The sequence below is a fragment of the Zingiber officinale genome, chromosome 7B (assembly GCF_018446385.1).
Source record: "Zingiber officinale cultivar Zhangliang chromosome 7B, Zo_v1.1, whole genome shotgun sequence".
Classification (NCBI taxonomy): domain Eukaryota; kingdom Viridiplantae; phylum Streptophyta; class Magnoliopsida; order Zingiberales; family Zingiberaceae; genus Zingiber; species Zingiber officinale.
Window position 1 is genome coordinate 64,624,628 of NC_055999.1, and position 18,852 is coordinate 64,643,479.

The following is an 18,852-nucleotide window of genomic DNA, read 5'->3' on the forward strand; positions in this document are numbered from 1 at the left end:
AGCAAGGCTATAAAAAGAAGTAGGTGATGGCTCCTAAAACCTAATTTCTAATTTTTCATAATTCCCTTCTCCCTTCCTTGTGATCGGCGCCCCTTCTCTCCCTTGCTAGGGCCACCCACATCTCCACCTAGGGCTGGCCACATCTCTTCCTTGTGGCCGGCACCCCTCCTCCTCCATAACAAGGGTCGGCGCCCCTCTTTTCCTTGGTGGGTGGCAGATTGGAGAGGAAGAAGAAGAGAAGAAAAAAAGATTAGATTGTGCCACATCCTAGAGCCTCCTTTTGTAGCCGGCGGTTTGGAAATCGAGAAGAGAAGGAGGGTGGTGTTGTCTTGGTAGATCGTCACCCACACGACGTCCAAGAAGATGAGAGGAATATGACAGAAGATCAAGAGGTCTTTAGCTACAAAGGAAAGGTACAACTAGTTCTTTAATTTCGTTGTGTAATTAGTTAGTTTTCTTTGTATCATTTTTGCAATACCAACACAAGAGGCCAGCGATCTTGTACTTCGATCAAAGTGTGCTTTGATCATTCAAGAACTTGCTTGATTGGTCAAACATATGTTTGATCGAACATGCGGGTTGCTAGGAAAAGTTCTATTCTTGTACAATTTTTTTGTACAGGGAAATTGAAACGGAACGGAATTCCAGCGCCTTCATAACAAACCTCGGAGAAATGGTAACGAATCAGGACGCATAAATGTATGCATTAAATGCCTTCACAAGAACACCAGAATGGACATATATAGTAGACTCCTACTATATCTCAAAGGATCTCGAGGTAAATACACTAGACAATCTCTTTTCCATTTTCGAATGACACGAATCTCAGTGTACAGGACAAAAGAGATTGAGCCAGAACATTGCCCTAAAGGCAAGAACGAACGATTCTGACTCCGAAAAATTAATTGATGAAGATGAAGTTGCCCTAATGGTAAGAAAGTTCAATAAGTTTATTCGATCTAATAAATTTAAATCACAGACGAATAAGGATTATCGAAGCAAAAGGAAGGTCCGCTGTTACAACTGCAATAAATAAGGATATATCAAAGATGAATGCCCCAAACTAAAGAAGAAGGAAAAGGAAAAGTACAAAAGATCAACATCCTCCAAATACAAGAACCTGAAGGTCACATGGGATGAATCATCATCCTCTGAGTCCGAGGTTGAGGCCTTCTCAGGACTAGCACTAATAGCCAACTATCAAGTAGAAGATGAAACCAGCTCAGAGATGAGCATCGATGAAGGGGGAGGGCATCAGAAGAAAGCAGTGATGAAGGAATTTAGGTAAGTAAGGTACGTGCTCTATCTCCCAAGCTATCTTTTAACTTTATCAAAATTCTTTCTAAAGATTTAGTGAAGTTAGAAAAGAAAAATGTTGAGTTAAAATTGAACTTAGCTAAGACATGTCTCTTAGAATTATTTAACAATTTAAAGTTAGAAAATGATAAATTGAAAATGCAAATCTAAAGTTTGAAAAAAGGTGCATGCTTAAAACCAAATAACTTACAAAAATCAAAACTTAGAATTTATGGAAGGTTAAATTGGTATATTAAAAAACATCAGGAACAATTTAAAAAAATTCCCAAAGGATATGTACCCCCTAGATTCTTAGCTAACCCAGTAGGAAGGAACCTATATTGGGTTCCAAAATCATACTTAGATTAACATTTTTTTCTTTGAATCTAAGGCTTTTAGAAAAGTTAAATGTTTAAATTCTTTAAGAGACTTTGTCTAGAAGTGGTTGATTATCCAATAACCAAGAAGGTCTAGTGTCTTGCCACAGCATGGAAGCTAATTATTGAATTGAATATTTAATTGACAAACTTATAAACTTATGAAATTAATAAAATGTTTTCAATCTTTGTCAATTATTTAAAAACTTCATAACTTAGAAATTATTTTAAATTTTAGTTATTTTCTTATTGTACCCTATTTTTTGATGGGATCAAAGGGGGAGGAATAGGTATAAGTTTAGGAGAAGTTAGAATCTTTTGAATTTTGCTAACTCTATTCTATTTTTATTGTTGGACCCCGTGATTTTTTTTATGTGATCAAAGGGAGATGAATAGATATAAGTTTAGAGGGAGTTAGAATTTTTAAGTTTAGGGGGAGTTAGAATTTTTTGAATTCTACTAACTCTATTTTATCAGATGTTGTCATTTCTTTTATTTGTAACTTTATGCTTAAAATGTTTGTTTTACAAATTCTTTTATTGCATCTTGTTCGTTATTATCCTAACTTGAACTTAGGTTGATGTACATCAAAAGGGGGAGATTGTTAGACCTCGTGGTTGTTTTGGTGTGATCAACCAAGTTAAGTTAGATCCTGTTTTGGTTTGATCTTTGTGTCTAAGTGTGCAGGAACTTAGGAGCACAAGAAATCGAGTAGAAAATACAGCTAACAAGAAGGATGACACGGGAAGGGAGTTGACGGGCTCAGTGCATCCGAGAGATGAGGTGCTGTAGAAGAACATACATGACGTTTGAGGGATGAGAAGCCGAAGAAGAAGCCTGCTCGAGGAGAAGACCGAAAATTAAATTTGGGTGAGCCCTATTTTTGTTGGTCACAATCACTCAGGTGATCGGAGCAATAGAAGAGCGAAAGAAGTTGATGAAGACTGCTGGAGGCCCCTCAACAAGAGTTTAAGGTGCCTCCAAGGCGCACGTGCGCCTCTGCCACCTTCAGGCGGAAGGCGCCTCCCATGAGCATGGAAGGCGCCCTCCATAAGCATGGAAGGCGCCCTCCGTAAGCATGGAAGGCGCCTTCGACTAGGAAAACTGACTTTTGCCAAGGGATAAAACTCTATCCCTTGGCGCCTCGCTGGAGGCGCCCACCAAGCCCTTTGGAGGCGCCCTCAAGATACGGATAGGATTTTCAGGAGCTATAAAAAGGCCCCTAGAGCTAGGAAATATCACAACAACTTCTGTAATCACTTTCCTAGTTATTTCTGAGCTTTCAGTGTGTGTAAAAGACTTCTCCGCCTTCAGAGAAGGAGATTCTTAGTGAGCTTTTCAACCGCCTTGGATTAACAACCAACTAGGTTGTAACCAAGTAAATATTAGCTTTTTACTTATTTCTTTAAGTTGTTAATTCTATTTTTATTTGTGTTTCTAGTCTAAGTCCAAGGATCGGGAAGGGGTTTTATTTTTCTATTTCAGGCAATTCATCCCCTCTTGCCGACCCTACTACGTCAACACATCTCACATTTGTATAAATGTGTAGGGCCTTAGAAAGAGTAGATCATTGGCAAAGGGTTGAAGTGGACTTACAAGTAAGCAATGGCGCAAGAGTTGTTACTTTATCTATAGGAACATATTCCTTATCTTTTCCCAGTGGACTTATCTTGGAATTAGAAGAGTGTCATTACGTGTCTGCTTTAACTAAGAACATTATCTCTATTTCTTGTTTGGACAAGGAAGGTTTTTCATTTGTAATAAAGGATAAATATTGTTCTGTTTATTTCAATAAAATGTTCTATTATAGTGCACATCTTTTGAATGGACTCTATATTCTAGACTTTGAAAACTCAATCTATAACATAAATATAAAATGGTTCAAATCTAATGATTTAAGCCAAACATATCTTTGCCATTGTCGTTTGGGTCACATAAATGAGAATCATATATCATAACTCCATAAGAGTGGACTCTTAGACTTATTTAATTTTGAATCATATGAGGTATGCAAATCTTGTCTACTAGGCAAGATGACAATGACTCCTTTTAGTGGATACAACGAAAGAGCTAATGATTTATTAGGACTCATACATACTGATGTATGTTGCCCTTTTAACATAGAAGCTAGAGGAGGCTCCTACTCTAGCCTACAATGAGAAGGAGGAGGTCAGATCCATCCAAACCGATCGGAGTCGACAATCTTTATCGTCGCCGATCTAGAAAGCGAGAAAAAAGCAGAGTTGTTCGACTACCTCAGACAGAATTATGACGTGTTTGCCTGACCGACGCAGGAATTATCTTGCATTTCTCTGAATGTGGCTCAGCACGAGCTACATGTCCAACCGGACTCCCGGTCGATTAAACAGAAGAAGAGAGACTTTAGCCCGAAGCAGAATTTGATCATCCGGGAGGAGATAGAAAAATTACTAGAAGTCGGCCATATACGGGATGTCCAATTCCTAAGCTGGCTCGCTAACATGGTACTGGTCTCCAAGCTAGGCAATAAATGATAGGTCTGCATCGACTTTCATGACTTAAACAAGGCATGCCCGAAGGACTTCTATCTGTTACCTCAGATAGACCAAATGGTGGACTCCATAGCAGACTACGAATTAATATGCATGCTCGACGCATACTAGGGCTACCACCAAGTACTACTCGCCAGAGAATATTAAGAAAAGGTCAGTTTTATTACGGTCAACGGAACCTATTATTACAACGTCATGTCGTTCGAACTGAAGAACGTCGAAGCCACCTACCAAAGACTAATGAATAAAGTGTTCCGAAAGTAGATCGGCCGAAACATGGAGGTATATGTTGATGGCATACTAATAAAATCCCTCTGATCGGTCGACCTCTGCATGGACATCAAGGAGGCATGCCAAACTTTAAGAACCTATGGAATAAAGCTAAACCCTAGCAAGTACTTGTTCTGCGCAAGGAGCGGTCATTTTCTCGGGTATATTGTGACCAAGCGGGGGATCGAGGCAAATCCAAGTAAGGTGAAGGCTCTACAAGACACGCCTCCACCTCGCAATTTCAAGGAAGCCCAATGATGATCAGACGGATCACCGCGCTTTCAAGGTTAATTTCTAAGACGTTCGATCAAAGTCTATCATTCTTCAAAGTACTACGTCGAGCTACAAGATTCCAATGGGACGCAGAGTGCGACTGGGCTTTGGAAGAGCTCAAGGAGTATCTTAACTCCTTACCTATGCTACCCAAGCCGAGCGTCGCGGAGCCTCTTTGGATCTATTTGTCATCCACCGAGCATGTGGTCGGATCGGCATTGGTAAAGCAGAACGACCATGAATAGCAGCATGTGTATTTTTTAAGCCATATATTGAAAGATGCTAAATCTCGCTACACTGGTCTGGAAAAGTTGGCTTATGCTCCAGTGCTTGTCGCTCGGAGACTCCGTCCATACTTTCTTGCTCACCCGATCATTGTCATGACCAACAATACCCTAGGAAAAGTTCTCCTCAACCTAGAAACGTCGGGACAACTAATCAAATAGACAATCAAACTCAGCGAGTTTGATATCCAATATCAACCCCGAACGGTGATCAAAGCTCAGGCCTTGGCTAATTTCATCACGGAAATCTAGAACACATAACCTGAAGCAGCCTGGAGAGTATATGTGGATGGTTCTTCCACCCGATAAGGAAGCGGGATTGGCGTACTGCTGATCTCACCAAGAGAAGATCGGATACAACTCTCTATTCGGCTAGATTATCGAGCAACCAACAACGAAGTTGAGTATAAAACCTTGATAGTCGGCTTACAAGCAACACGGCATGTTGGAGCCACAAAAGTCCTCATTCACTCAGATTCTCAGTTGGCCGCCCAGTAGTTATCAGGGGCGTTCGAGATTAGCAACTCCTGACTCAAGTTATATGTAGAAGCCTTCGAGAAGCTAAAGGCAAATTTTCAAGAAGTCACTATACAAAAGATCCCCCAATGGGACAATCAAGCAGCAGATAAGCTGACTAAGTTAGATAGTTCATTATCACCAGTCATGATTAGCCAACTGATCAAATAGGTCTTGCCGGTGGTGCACATCGACCGGATGGAAGGAGTGGTCTACTCAAGCGATTGGAGAATGCCACTGATCGAATTCCTCCGATCGGGTATCACACCGGTCAATCGAGAGGTAGCGCGACTATTAAAGAAGAGGGTCGGACGGTTCACCTTCGTTGAAGATCAACTATATAAAAGAGGCTTCTCCAGACCTTTTCTCAAGTACGTTGGACCAAAGGACACAAAATACATCCTACAGGAAGTGCACTAAGGCTCCTGCAGAAGCCATCCGGACGGTCGTTCGCTGGCTCGAAAGATCCTCCTGGCCAAATATTTTTGGCTAACTCTCTATGAGGATGTCGTTAGGACAATAGCCACCTATCTGTCCTGCCAAAGGTATCACAACATCCCACATCGACCAACCGAGGAGATGAAAACATCCACAGTGTCTTGTCCGTTTGACCAATGAGGCATGGACATTGTGGGACTATTTCCCATGGCAATCGGTTAGTGGAGGTTCCTACTCGTCACTGTGGACTACTTCCCAAAATGGGTGGAGGTTGAACCATTTGCAAAGATAAGTGAACAGATGGTCATCAAGTTCGTCAGGCAAAATATCTTATGTCGGTTCGGCATCCCCCGACTGCTCATCTCAGACAACGGGAGGCAATTTGCCAATCGAAGGCTCAAAAAATGGTGTGAAGGATGGTATCCAACAGGTCTTCACCTGGGTAGCTTACCTTTAAAGTAACGGCCAAGCAGAAGTCACCAATTGGTATATTCTCAGAGGATTACGAGCTCGGTTCAACTACGCAGGAGGCAGCTGGATAGACAAACTCCCTAACATCCTATGGGCCCTGTGCACGACCCTGAAGGAGGCGACCGACGTAACGCCATTCCATCTGGTGTACGGAGGTGAAGCACTAGTCCTGGTGGAAGTCGGAGTGGAGTCTAATCAAGTGCAGCACTACGACGTGGAGAACGGCAAGCGGAGATTGATGGAGCTAGACTTAGTCGACGAAGCATGGGACAAGGCTATCGTTCGGCTGATGGCATACTGACAGCGAATGAAGCAGAGCTACAATCGGAGGGTTATCACGCGATCCTTTTAGGTCGGCGATCTAGTATGGAAGAAGATAAAACCGATCGGTGACGTCACCAAACTAGAAGCTCCATGGGTGGGACCCTATAAGGTCGTGAAAAAACTTCGCTCGGGAGCATATTATTTAGAAGATGAAGACAGAAGACGGCTGGAATGACCGTGGAGTGCGAACCACCTCCAACCCTATAGAGTCCGTTAAGAGGTATATGAATAATTATATTTACTGATATATGCGTACATGTCTTCCAAATGCAGGACAAATATGAATAAAATCGTAAGCATTCCAAACTCATGAGTCGGTCAGACATATTAAGTCGAGCGGTGACTATAAAATTGTATCATTTGTGATAAAATTAAGCATCCCGTGACTATGTTAGAGTGTATACTAAAAGCCTAGCTTTTGGTATAAACATTTATCTAGAAATAAGAATCACATTGGTCAAATATCTACATTTATGATAAATGTAGTTGTTCAATTAATTTATATTGTAGATAACATGGTGTGTGGTGTCACACACAGAGGATCATGTTATCAGTACCTTATAAATTATAAACAGTAGCTCACGACCATAATGGAAAGGAACAAACCATTGGAAGGTCGTAGTGTAATTAGGTATTAGTTTATCTTAACTATATAATTACACTAGTACACTTAGAGTGTATTGAGTAGGACCATTAGAGGTCGTTTCTTTTATACTGACTTTATAAAGAAACAAAGACCTCAGTTATTATGGAAGTGTGTGCTCTTAATCCTAATATAATAACAAGCACATATATTTGACATTTATTTCTTTAATTTATCAATGGGTGAGATTTAGTTCGATGAATCAATAAGCCCGATAAGTTGGGAAATGATATCACTATAGTGTGTGTTATTGACTATAGAAGGAAACTGTGTCCTAGTGATCTAGGTTGAGAATGTCCCCAAGAGGAGCTCATAAGGATTGTCATGTTAAACCCTGCAGGTGGACTTAGTCTGACATGACGATGAAGTTGAGTGGTACTACTCTTGGAGCTAGATATTAATTAAGCGAGTTGTTAGTAACTTACTTAATTAGTGGACATTTGTTATCTTAAACACAGGGAGACTAACACACTCATAATAAGAAGGAGCCCAAAATGTAATTTGGGATTGGTGCGGTAGTTCAATAATAGTTCTTTAGTGGAATGAATTATTATTGATGAAATTTAGTTGTGTGTTCGGGGCGAACACGGGATGCTTAATTTCATCGGGAGACCAAAACCAATTCCTCCTCTCGGTCCCTATCGTAGCCTCTAGTATATAGAGATTTATACCCACCGCATACCCACCTTCTTACCCATCCAATGGGGCCGGCCAAGCTAGCTTGGAACCCAAGCTAGGGCCGGCCAAGACCAAGTGGATGAGCCATGTAGGTGCCCGGCCAAAGCTTGGGTCCCAAGCTTAGGTGGCCGACCACTAGAATATTTAAAAGGATTTTTATTAAAATTATTTCTTATGTGGATATCATGATTTTAAAAGAGAGTTTAAAAATTAAAAATTTCCTTTTATAGCTTTCTACAAAAGATTAAGAGAAGAGATTAATCTCTTTCCTTATTTGTAGATTAAAAGGATGGTTTTAATTTTTAGTAAAAACTTTCCCTATTTGTAAATCATCTACATGTTTAAAAGAGAGTTTAAAATTTGAAATCTTTCCTTATTTGTTGATTAAAGGAGGATTTTAAATTTTAAGAAAACTTTCCTTTTTAAACCATGTTCATGATTTAAAAGAGAGTTTAAAAATTAATAATTCTCTTTTATTAGTTTCTACAAAAGATTGAGAAAAGATTTGATATCTTTCCTTATTTGTAGATTAAAAGAGATTTTAATTTTTAGAGATAACTTTCTTTTTATCCACATGTTTAAAAGAAAGATTTTAATTTATTAAATTTCCTTTTTATAAACCAATCATGAAGGGATTAAATTATTGGAGAAATTTTATAAATTTCTGGAGATAAATTAGGAAGTTTTAATTAATTAAAACTCTCCTTGTTTGTAGCTTTGGTGTGGCCGACCATGTAAATTGAGAAAAGGAAAATTATTTTTAATTAAATAAATTTTTCCTTTTCATGGAAAAAGAATTAAGGAAGTTTTTAATTAAATTTCCTTATTTGCCAAGACCAAGGATTATAAAAGAGGGGGTAGAGAAGGCTTCATGGTGAACAACCTCTATTATTTCTCTCCCTCTTTTCCTTGGTGTTGTGGTCGGCCAACCTCTCTTCCTCTCTTCCTCTTGGTGGTGGCCGAACCTTCTCTATTTGCTTGGAGCTCTTGTGGTGGCCGGATACTACTTGGAGAAGAAGAAGAAGAAGAAGAAGGAGAGAAAGCTTGTATCCCTTGGAGCTTGGTTGGTGGAAAAAGATCTTCATCTTTTGGAAGCTTTGTGCTTGGCCGAAACTTGAAGAAAGGAGAAGAAGGTGCTTTGGTGGATTCTCATCTCGGAAGATCGTTGCCCACACAACGTCCGAGGTTAGAAGAGGAATACGGTAGAAGATCAAGAGGTCTTTCTAAAAGGTATAACTAGTATTTTTTCTTTCTGCATCATACTAGTTATTTTTGGAAATAATATCAAATACAAGAGACTTACGATTCTAGTATTTCGAATATGTTTTTCGAAGTTGTGTTCTTTTGTTTTATTTTCCTTGTGATTTGATTGTTTTTTTCGGTTAACCTAAAGTTATTTTAGGAAATTAAATATTAGATTTCTATAAAAGGTTTTGTCTAGTCGGTGGTGGTTGCTCCCATATCCAAGAAGGCCATGTGCCTCGCCACGTCAGTACTGGGAACCAATTATGGAAATTAATATTTAATGGAATTAATAACTTAAGGTGATTTGGGTCGAACGTGTTAAGTTCCGCAGGAGATCCAAGTCAAAACCTAAAAGAACAAATAGATTAAGTTTTGGATCAAACGTGTTAAGTTCCGCAGGCGATCCAAAATTTAATTTAAAAGAACACATGGTAGCTAGGAAAAGGTTCAGACCTTTGTACAAAATTTTTGTACAGTGGAACCTCTAGGTTTTCCGAGTAGCAACCAACACCTTTTAGGTCGACGATCTAGTATGGAAGAAGATAAAACCGATCGGTGACGTCACCAAACTAGAAGCTCCATGGGTGGGACCCTATAAGGTCGTGAAAAAACTTCGCTCGGGAGCATATTATTTAGAAGATGAAGACAGAAGACGGCTGGAATGACCGTGGAGTGCGAACCACCTCCAACCCTATAGAGTCCGTTAAGAGGTATATGAATAATTATATTTACTGATATATGCGTACATGTCTTCCAAATCCAGGACAAATATGAATAAAATCGTAAGCATTCCAAACTCATGAGTCGGTCAGACATATTAAGTCGAGCGGTGACTATAAACCCCAACCTATACGACGGTCGAGCGGCGACCTTAAACTCTTGTCGTCATCAGCGGTGACCTTAAACTCTTGTCTTCATCAACGGTCGAGCGGCGACATTAAATCCTTGTCGTCATCAGCGATCGAGTGGCAACCTTAAACCCTTGTCATCATCAGCGGTCGAGCGACGACCTTAAATCCTTATCTTCATCAACGGTTGACCGGCGATCTTAAACTCTTATCGTCATCAACGGTCGAGCGGCGACCTTACACCCTTGTCTTTATTAACGGTCGAGCGACGACCTTAAACCCTTGTCGTCATTAGCGGTCGAGCGGCGACCTTAAACCCTTGTTGTCATCAGCGGTCTAGTGGCGACCTTAAATCCTTGTCTTCATCAGCGGTCGAGCGATGACCTACACCCGAGCGGGAAGTGGTTTATCGACCGATCAGAGGGATCCTTGTCTAATCAGCCATCTGAGTCAACAAATATAGTTAACTCGATTGATAGAAGAACAAGCTAAGCAGGTCGGGAGCCCGAGCCGAGTGGGCCACCCGTCTGGCTCAGAGAATGGCGTTACATTATACACATAATGAATCAATAAAATAATAAAAGAGTAAAAGACAGATAATTAATAAAGGAAAGAGAAAATCAAATGAAATATTCCATCTATCATTAAATGAGAAAACAAAACAAACATATCCTCTGTCGGCCATCAATATCATTAAACAAGGGAAGATGGAGAGTCACCAGAAAAGGTATAAAAGAGGGATGTCAGGTATGATGAAAAACAAGAAAATTTTTTATCCTTAGTACTCATTTTTTTTTCCTCTCCTACTTCTAATTTGAGTGTTGAAGGGCCAACGTCAGGAACTCCTTCCCTGATTTTGATTTTTGTTTTGCAAAAAAGAATGAGGTCTTTATCCCATCAACAGAACTATAACATTTCTGACTTTTTAACTTCGTGCCTTCAAACATGATCAATCTCATTTCAAATATATTATTTAAGTCTCTGGCTTAAATTTTCATTTATTTATCGTTCAACATTTCATTTTCTTATAATAAAAATAGAAGAAGAAAATTAAAATGCACTTTGATACAATAATAAAGTTTACTATATTAAGTTGCAATCGAATAAGATGCGGATCGGATCGGGTTGATCCTTCCTTTTCGGATTCAAATACTACTGATAGACCAGTCCGATCCGCCTCGGCCACGTCATCGCAGTGCGCATTCAAATTTCAAAATCACTGGACCGTTGCAATCGTCCCCTTTCCTGAACCCTTTTTTATTAATGAATCTGCCCCTCATTTCCATTCCCATTCTCGACTCTTCCCATTTCGTTCTCCCGCAGACACGATCTCTGTGTCCGCCATGGCCGCCGCCATGAAGCTTCCCCTCCAGTCGAGCACCGCTCACAACGCCGCCCTGGGAGCCGCTACCGCTGCAGGAAAGAAGACCATCGAGCAGATCTACCAGAAGAAGACGCAGCTGGAGCACATCCTCCTCCGCCCCGACACCTACATTGGATCCGTCGAGAAGCACACCCAGAGCCTCTGGGTCTTCGAGAATGGCGAGATGGTCTACCGTCCCGTCACCTACGTCCCCGGCCTCTACAAGATCTTCGACGAGATCCTCGTCAACGCCGCTGACAACAAGCAGCGCGACCCCTCCATGGACGCCGTGAAGGTCGTGATCGACGTCGAGGCCAACCTAATCAGCATCTACAACAACGGAGATGGTGTGCCAATCGAGATCCATCAGGAGGAGAAGGTCTACGTGCCGGAGTTGATTTTCGGCCACCTTCTTACCAGCAGCAACTACGACGACAACGTCAAGAAGACTACCGGCGGGCGAAACGGGTACGGTGCCAAGCTCGCCAACATATTCTCCACCCAGTTTGTCATCGAGACCGCTGACGGGCGGAGGCTGAAGAAGTACAAGCAGGTACTGGCGATTTCCCTTGGTCTCAACGTGTTCGTCTTGATTTCGTGCTCCAAAATGCCTTCGATTCTGTTTGTCACGTTGGATTGGAGTTTCCTTGAACTCTTAGATGGAATCTACTGTTCACTCTATACATCTAACATGGATATACGAAAATGGGAACTAGGGTTTTCTTTTATATATTTTTATGTATGATTTCCTCCTGGGATGGTTTTTAGGGTTAAAATTTTTCTCTGGCCTTTGCAAGGTGTTTAACGATAACATGAGTGAAAAATCTGAGCCCTCAATTACGAAGTGCAAGGAAGGGGAAAACTGGACTAAGGTCACTTTTAGGCCAGATTTGGCCAAATTCAACATGACGCACCTTGAAGAAGATGTGGTTGCTCTCATGAAGAAGAGAGTAGTTGATGTAGCTGGAACTCTCGGTAAATCTGTCAAGGTGGAGTTGAATGGACAACGAGTACCCGTGAAAAGTTTCTCCGATTATGTCAACCTGTACCTTAAGTCCGCATCAAAAAATAAATCTGAACCACTTCCAAGGTTGGATAAGAGAAACCTGAGTTCTTACCTTAATTTCAGCATTTTAAAGAAATATTAAGGTGACATTTTCGTGGCAAACTCTACCAGGATTGCAGAGAAGGTAAATGACAGATGGGAAATTTGCGTCAGTCTAAGTGAAGGGCAATTCCAGCAGGTATACAAAGTCCCTTTTGATCATTATGGTGTAAGCTACTATATTTCAATTGATTTTGTGTGTATGTGTGTGTTTGTGTTGTTCAAACAGGTCAGCTTTGTAAATGGTATAGCCACAATCAAAGGTGGAACTCACGTTGAGTATGTCACTACTCAAATCACAAATCACATAATCAGCATAGTGAACAAGAAAAACAAGAATGCTAACCTTAAAGCACATAATGTGAAAAGTCATTTGTGGGTTTTTGTCAATGCACTCATTGACAACCCTGCCTTTGATTCTCAAACCAAAGAAACCTTGACCACTCGACAAGGAAGCCTTGGGTCGAAATGTGAGCTTTCACAGGATTTCCTTAAAAAAGGTTAGCTTAAGTCCTGACAGCTGCTGTTGCTTCAAAATATTCACATCCACTAGAATAAATAATGTGTTTGTTTGATTTTTGCTGACAGTTGCCAAGTCTGGAGTTGTAAACACGCTGCTCACATGGGCTGATTTTAAGCAAAGCAAAGAATTGAAGAAGACAGACGGTGCCAAGAGGCAGCGAATTACAGGCATCCCTAAGCTTGAGGATGCTAATGATGCTGGAGGAAGGAACTCAGACAAGTGCACACTGATATTGACTGAAGGAGATTCAGCCAAGGCTCTTGCTGTGAGTTTGCTTTAGATTTAGAAGGACATTTATCTCAGTTTCTTCCGTTCCAAAGTTTTCAGGGTTTAATTGACTTCCCTGTTTCACGTCCAGATGTCTGGCATCTCGGTGGTAGGCAGGAACTATTATGGTGTGTTTCCACTAAGGGGGAAACTGCTGAATGTCAGAGAAGCGAACCACAAGCAAATCATGGACAATGCTGAAATCCAGAACATAAAGCAAATTCTTGGTTTGCAGCACGGAAAGGAGTATGATAGCGCTAAAGGGTTGAGATATGGCCATCTAATGATAATGACAGATCAGGTTTGTGATCAGAAATGTTAACCCAGTTCCTAACAAATGTGTGAGCTTTTTGTTAGTACATCCGCAAATGGCTTCTCTTCTCCGCAGGATCATGATGGTTCCCACATCAAGGGACTGCTCATTAACTTTATCCATACATTTTGGCCTTCATTGCTAAAAGTGCCCTCTTTTATGGTTGAATTCATAACTCCACTTTTGAAGGTATGTTTTTTAATCTATAAGAATCATGGATCACATGAAATGATTATGATTGAGTTGATAAAAAAAACTATATTTGTTTACATAGGCTACTAATAATAGAACCAAAACTGTCCTCTCATTCTATTCCATGCCCGAATTTGAAGCGTGGAAAGAAAGTCTGGGAGGAAATTCAAATGGTTGGTCAATCAAGTACTATAAGGTTTGCCATTGATTCTACGAAGCTTCTGTCAGTGTACTGCTGGTGTAGAGAATTTTCATCCTCACACTGTTGTTGTCTTCATTTTATTTACTTCTCAGGGGTTAGGCACAAGTAAATCAGAAGAAGGAAAAGAGTACTTTAGGAACATAGGCATGCATAAAAAGGAATTCGTATGGATGGATGCGCAGGATGGTGAATCGATTGAGTTAGCATTTAGTAAGAAAAAGATTGAGGCTAGAAAAAATTGGCTTCGCCAATTTGAGGTGACTAGTCACTCACTCTTTTAACACTCTTAAATTTCCTTCTTCAACGCTAACAAATGCATTTCATTTGTTGCACCAGCCTGAGAATTATCTCGATCAATCAGAAACGCTCATTAAATACAGTGATTTCATCAACAAGGAACTGATTCTATTCTCCAGAGCTGATCTACAAAGATCAATACCTTCAATGGTTGACGGCTTGAAACCAGGCCAAAGGAAAATTTTGTTCTGTGCATTCAAGAGAAATTTTGTCAAGCAAGCCAAGGTATAGCAAGTGCTTTTGATTGGAAATATTGGTGTTCGATTAATTATGCTTTGCCTTTTATCTTTGTAATACAGGTTGCCCAGTTCATTGGCTATGTCTCCGAGAACTCCGCCTATCATCATGGCGAACAGAGCCTTGCTACTACCATAATTGGCATGGCCCAAGATTTTGTGGGGAGTAACAACATAAATCTTTTGCAACCTGAAGGGCAATTTGGCACCAGACACCAGGTGTGTTTTGAGAAAAGTAAATGACCTTGCATTTGCGATATGTCTTGGTGTATAACCAGTTACTTTATAATCTAATCATAGGGCGGCAAAGACCATGCCAGTGCAAGATACATTTTCACTTGCTTGGCTCCCATCACTAGGTTTTTGTTCCCAAAGGATGATGATATTCTTCTGGACTACTTAAATGAGGATGGGCAATCAATCGAACCCTCTTGGTACACATCTAAAAAGCTCTGACTTTATCTTGAATGAGGAGTTTCCTTAGCACTTATACATGTTAATCTCAGGTACATGCCAATCATCCCTTTGGTTCTGGTCAACGGAAGCGAAGGGATTGGAACTGGATGGAGTTCTTACATTCCTAACTACAATCCAAAAGACATTGTTGCCAATGTTAAGCGATTGTTGAACAATGAACCAATGCAGCCTATGGACCCCTGGTACCGAGGATTTAAGGTCAGTGATATAAAGCATTTGCCTCATTATATTTATGCAGTATAATGAACCAGTTTCTTGTTGGAATTCCTCAATCAGGGTCGTATAGAGAAATCCGCAACGAAGGAAGGTGGTTTGACCTACACAATAACCGGTCTCGTAGAGGAAATTGATAGCACAACACTCAGGGTAACGGAGTTGCCCGTTCGTAGATGGACCCAGGATTACAAGGAATTTCTCGAGTCTTCGATGACTGGGAACGACAAGATCAAGGAACCCTTCATCAAGGTTTGTTTTTTTCTCAATTTTTGAAGTCTACAAACAGAATTAAACTAATGCATTTCAATATCGATTGTTCACAGGACTACCGGGAACACAATGACGACAAAACAGTACACTTCGAGGTTACTGTGACTGAGGAAAATATGAACATTGCGCGGCAAGAAGGGCTTGAGAAAAAGTTTAAGCTGACAACTACCATTAGCACCACCAACATGCACCTGTTCGATTCAAAATCCGTCATTAAGAAATATGATAGTCCCGAGCAGAGTGAGTTCTCTTTATTTGCATGATGGGATTCTTGTCATTTAAGCAATTCGTATAACTAAAAGAACTTTATTTGCAGTTCTTGAGGAGTTCTTTGCACTGAGATTCGTATATTATGAGAAGAGAAAGGTGAGTAATCTGAAAAAAAAATAAATAAATAAATAAAACTAATTCTGGTTTATCTCAGATCGTCTTATGCTAACGACCTCTCCACCATTGTCATATGCCATACAGAAAGCTCTGCTGAACAATCTTGAGTTGGATCTGCTGAAGTTGGATAACAAAGCGAGGTTCATCCTGGGCGTAGTTCGAGACGAGATAGTAGTCAACAAGCGAAAGAGAGCAGATTTATTCCTCGAGCTGCAGCAGAAGGGCTTCACTCCCTTCCCAAAGAAAACAAAAGGCATCGACGCTGCTGTTGCGGGAGCCAGCGAAGAAGATGGAGAACAAGAAGAAAGCCCACAGCCAGGAAAGGGCGGGGCCCTAGCCAGTGACTATGACTATCTGATGTCTATGAGAATCGATTCATTGACTGAAGAAAAAGTGCAAGAGCTTTGTGCGCAAAAAGAAAAACTAGAAGCCGAGGTAGATGAGTTAAGAAGAACATCTCCTCAAACTCTATGGTTGAGGGAACTCGATGCATTAGAAGAGGAACTCGATGTGAGTACTGCTGTTTCCACTCCTTTTTTTTCTTAACCAGCACAATTGTCTTACTGAAGAATAATCTATCTACACCTGAATCAGAAACTCGATCAGAAGGAGGCTGAGGCAGAGGGAGCGAGGAAGGAAATGAGAATGAATCACATCGCCGGGGTTGCACCTTCTAAACAAGTAGCTAAGAAGCCAAGAAAAAATACCGCAACCAAATTATCTGTTAGTGCTACCACTACTGATGCAGGAGGTCAGAAGAAATCCAAGAAAGCTCCCGCTAAAAAGGTCAGTTCAGTTCACCTTATGCCTCCCCATTCTTGCACGTCCACTCCAGCTTAGTAGTAACTTCGGTCATTGGATCATCTATTCTGTTTGCAGCAAACGGTTGAAGAAAGTGACGAAGATGAAGAAATACTTGCGCTGAAAGACCGACTTGCTGCCTACAATCTTGATTCTTCCCCTGATAATGGAGCCATGGAAACTGACACAGTGGTATCAGACCAAGGAAAGGCAAAGAAACAGCCCAGCAGAAATGCTGCTGCAAAGAAGGCAACTTACGTCCTCTCGTCTGATGAGGACGATGAACCTGAGCAGCAACAACGCCTCATGCCGACAATCGAGGAAGCCGACGACGTCGTCGAGGAGGCATCAGTGAAAGCAGTTAAAGGGCGTAAGCCTAAGAATGAAACTGGCAAGGCCACCAGGAAGAGAGGTCCCGCGCAGGCCAGCAAGGCGACTACTACTAGTCAGAAGGTCAGGAAAATGAGGGCCTCTCCTTTCAACAAGAAAAGTGGATCCGTGTTGAGTAAACCAAGGAATGAAGACTCGAGCAGCGGCTCCTCGTCCAACGACGCGACAGCGGCAGCAGCAAGGACTCGGCCGAAGAGAGAAAGCAGAACCAAAGCTGCTGTGTACGTGGAGAGTGATTCGGAAGGGGAAACCAACGAGGTGGGAGATGATGATGATGATGCGACTGAGGATTCTGATTTCCAGGATGAAGATTAATTCATCTTCTATCTCTAATTACATGCATGCACGCTTAGAACTGGTGTTGTTAACTGGGCTCGATCCATGAAATTGCCCTTTGCAAGAAGCAATTTTAAATGTTGGCAGATTTTCAGTCCCTTGAATCACGATAGAATATCCAAATTATCATCTGAATTATGGTACCATGATAAAATATTTAAATCGTCATCTAAGTATTAGTAATTCGATCTCAATTATGAGCATCTAAATTTTTTCTTCAGATAGAACATGCAACTAAAAAATGTTACACTTCTGGGTTAATCATCAAGCGCGGCAAATTAAATTTGATTATTTTTAATTCCTACTCTTTAAAATTAAATTTGATTGATAGTTTTATTTTTTTATTATTAAAGTTGGATTTGATGGTTAATTTATTTTTATTTCTCTTAAAATTTGATCCGTAATTTTTAATTTTTTTAATTTTTATTGATAAAATTTAATTTATTATAAAAATTAAGTTTGGTTAATAATTAAAAAATATTCATTACTCATACTTATTAATAATTGATTTTTTTAAAAAAAATATATTTTTAAGAGTCAAAGTATATTTTATATTGCATTATTATTTCTATATTTACTAATTAAATATTTTTTACTAAATAAATTTAATTAATAATTTATCAAAGTTAAAATTGATAAAAAAAAATTACATAAAACTCCTATCTATACGGAATCTTAGAAAAAACTTTATTATATACAAATATATTTGTTATTCGAGAAAGGTCTATTGTTACACCTAGATCATACAATAATTATTTTACCATTGTATTAATACTTTCCGTCATCGAAATTAAATTGATCGTTAATTTTTTTTTAAATAGCCATTAAAATGTATATAAAAGTAGTATTATAATAATTTATTATCCGTTAATTAGTTAGTACTTTTAATAATGTATGGATAAATTTTAACTTTATTTATTTAATAAAAAAATATTCATTAGATAAATATATTATATTTTAATAAATTATTTTTGAAAAGTTTAACCGATAAGAATTTTTTATTTTAATTTTTACTAATAAAAAAAATGAACACAATATAAAGTTATTACTAGGTGACATAATTGGTCATAATCTTAATTGTGAAAATAATCTATAAATTGATCGTTTAATTTTTATTAATAAAATTAATATTTTAATATTATTTTATATAAAAAAATTATTTTTAAAAAGTAATATTTGTTTTAAAAATATTATAATCTTAAATTTTTTTGAGTTTAGGGTCTTAAAAATTATTGAGACATGTATACATACGCTTTCTTTTTAATCTTAATAATCGATTCAGA

The 18,852-nt window shown here is 39.5% G+C and overlaps 1 protein-coding gene across 1 annotated transcript; it reads left to right on the forward strand.

Moving 5' to 3' along the window:
- The first annotated feature begins 11,486 nt into the window (after window positions 1-11,486).
- LOC122005906 (DNA topoisomerase 2-like) lies at window positions 11,487-17,673 on the forward strand. Its single transcript, XM_042561153.1, has 19 exons — window positions 11,487-12,110; window positions 12,355-12,647; window positions 12,735-12,801; window positions 12,892-13,162; window positions 13,251-13,450; window positions 13,544-13,753; window positions 13,841-13,954; window positions 14,040-14,153; window positions 14,252-14,416; window positions 14,496-14,681; window positions 14,756-14,911; window positions 14,993-15,126; window positions 15,199-15,367; window positions 15,446-15,634; window positions 15,709-15,895; window positions 15,972-16,021; window positions 16,127-16,552; window positions 16,637-16,828; window positions 16,922-17,673. Exons 1-19 carry the CDS (start codon window positions 11,538-11,540, stop codon window positions 17,546-17,548), a joined length of 4,323 nt encoding a protein of 1,440 aa, XP_042417087.1. The 5' UTR covers window positions 11,487-11,537; the 3' UTR covers window positions 17,549-17,673.
- The last annotated feature ends 1,179 nt before the right edge of the window (window positions 17,674-18,852 follow it).

Excerpts from the sequence above, each read along its gene's own strand:
- LOC122005906 (XM_042561153.1), top strand. The coding sequence starts at position 11,538 with ATGGCCGCCGCCATGAAGCTTCCCCTCCAGTCGAGCACCGCTCACAAC. Across the intron at positions 12,648-12,734 it reads AAATCTGAACCACTTCCAAG|GATTGCAGAGAAGGTAAATG; the intron begins GTTGGATAAGAG and ends AAACTCTACCAG. Across the intron at positions 13,955-14,039 it reads TCATAACTCCACTTTTGAAG|GCTACTAATAATAGAACCAA; the intron begins GTATGTTTTTTA and ends TTGTTTACATAG.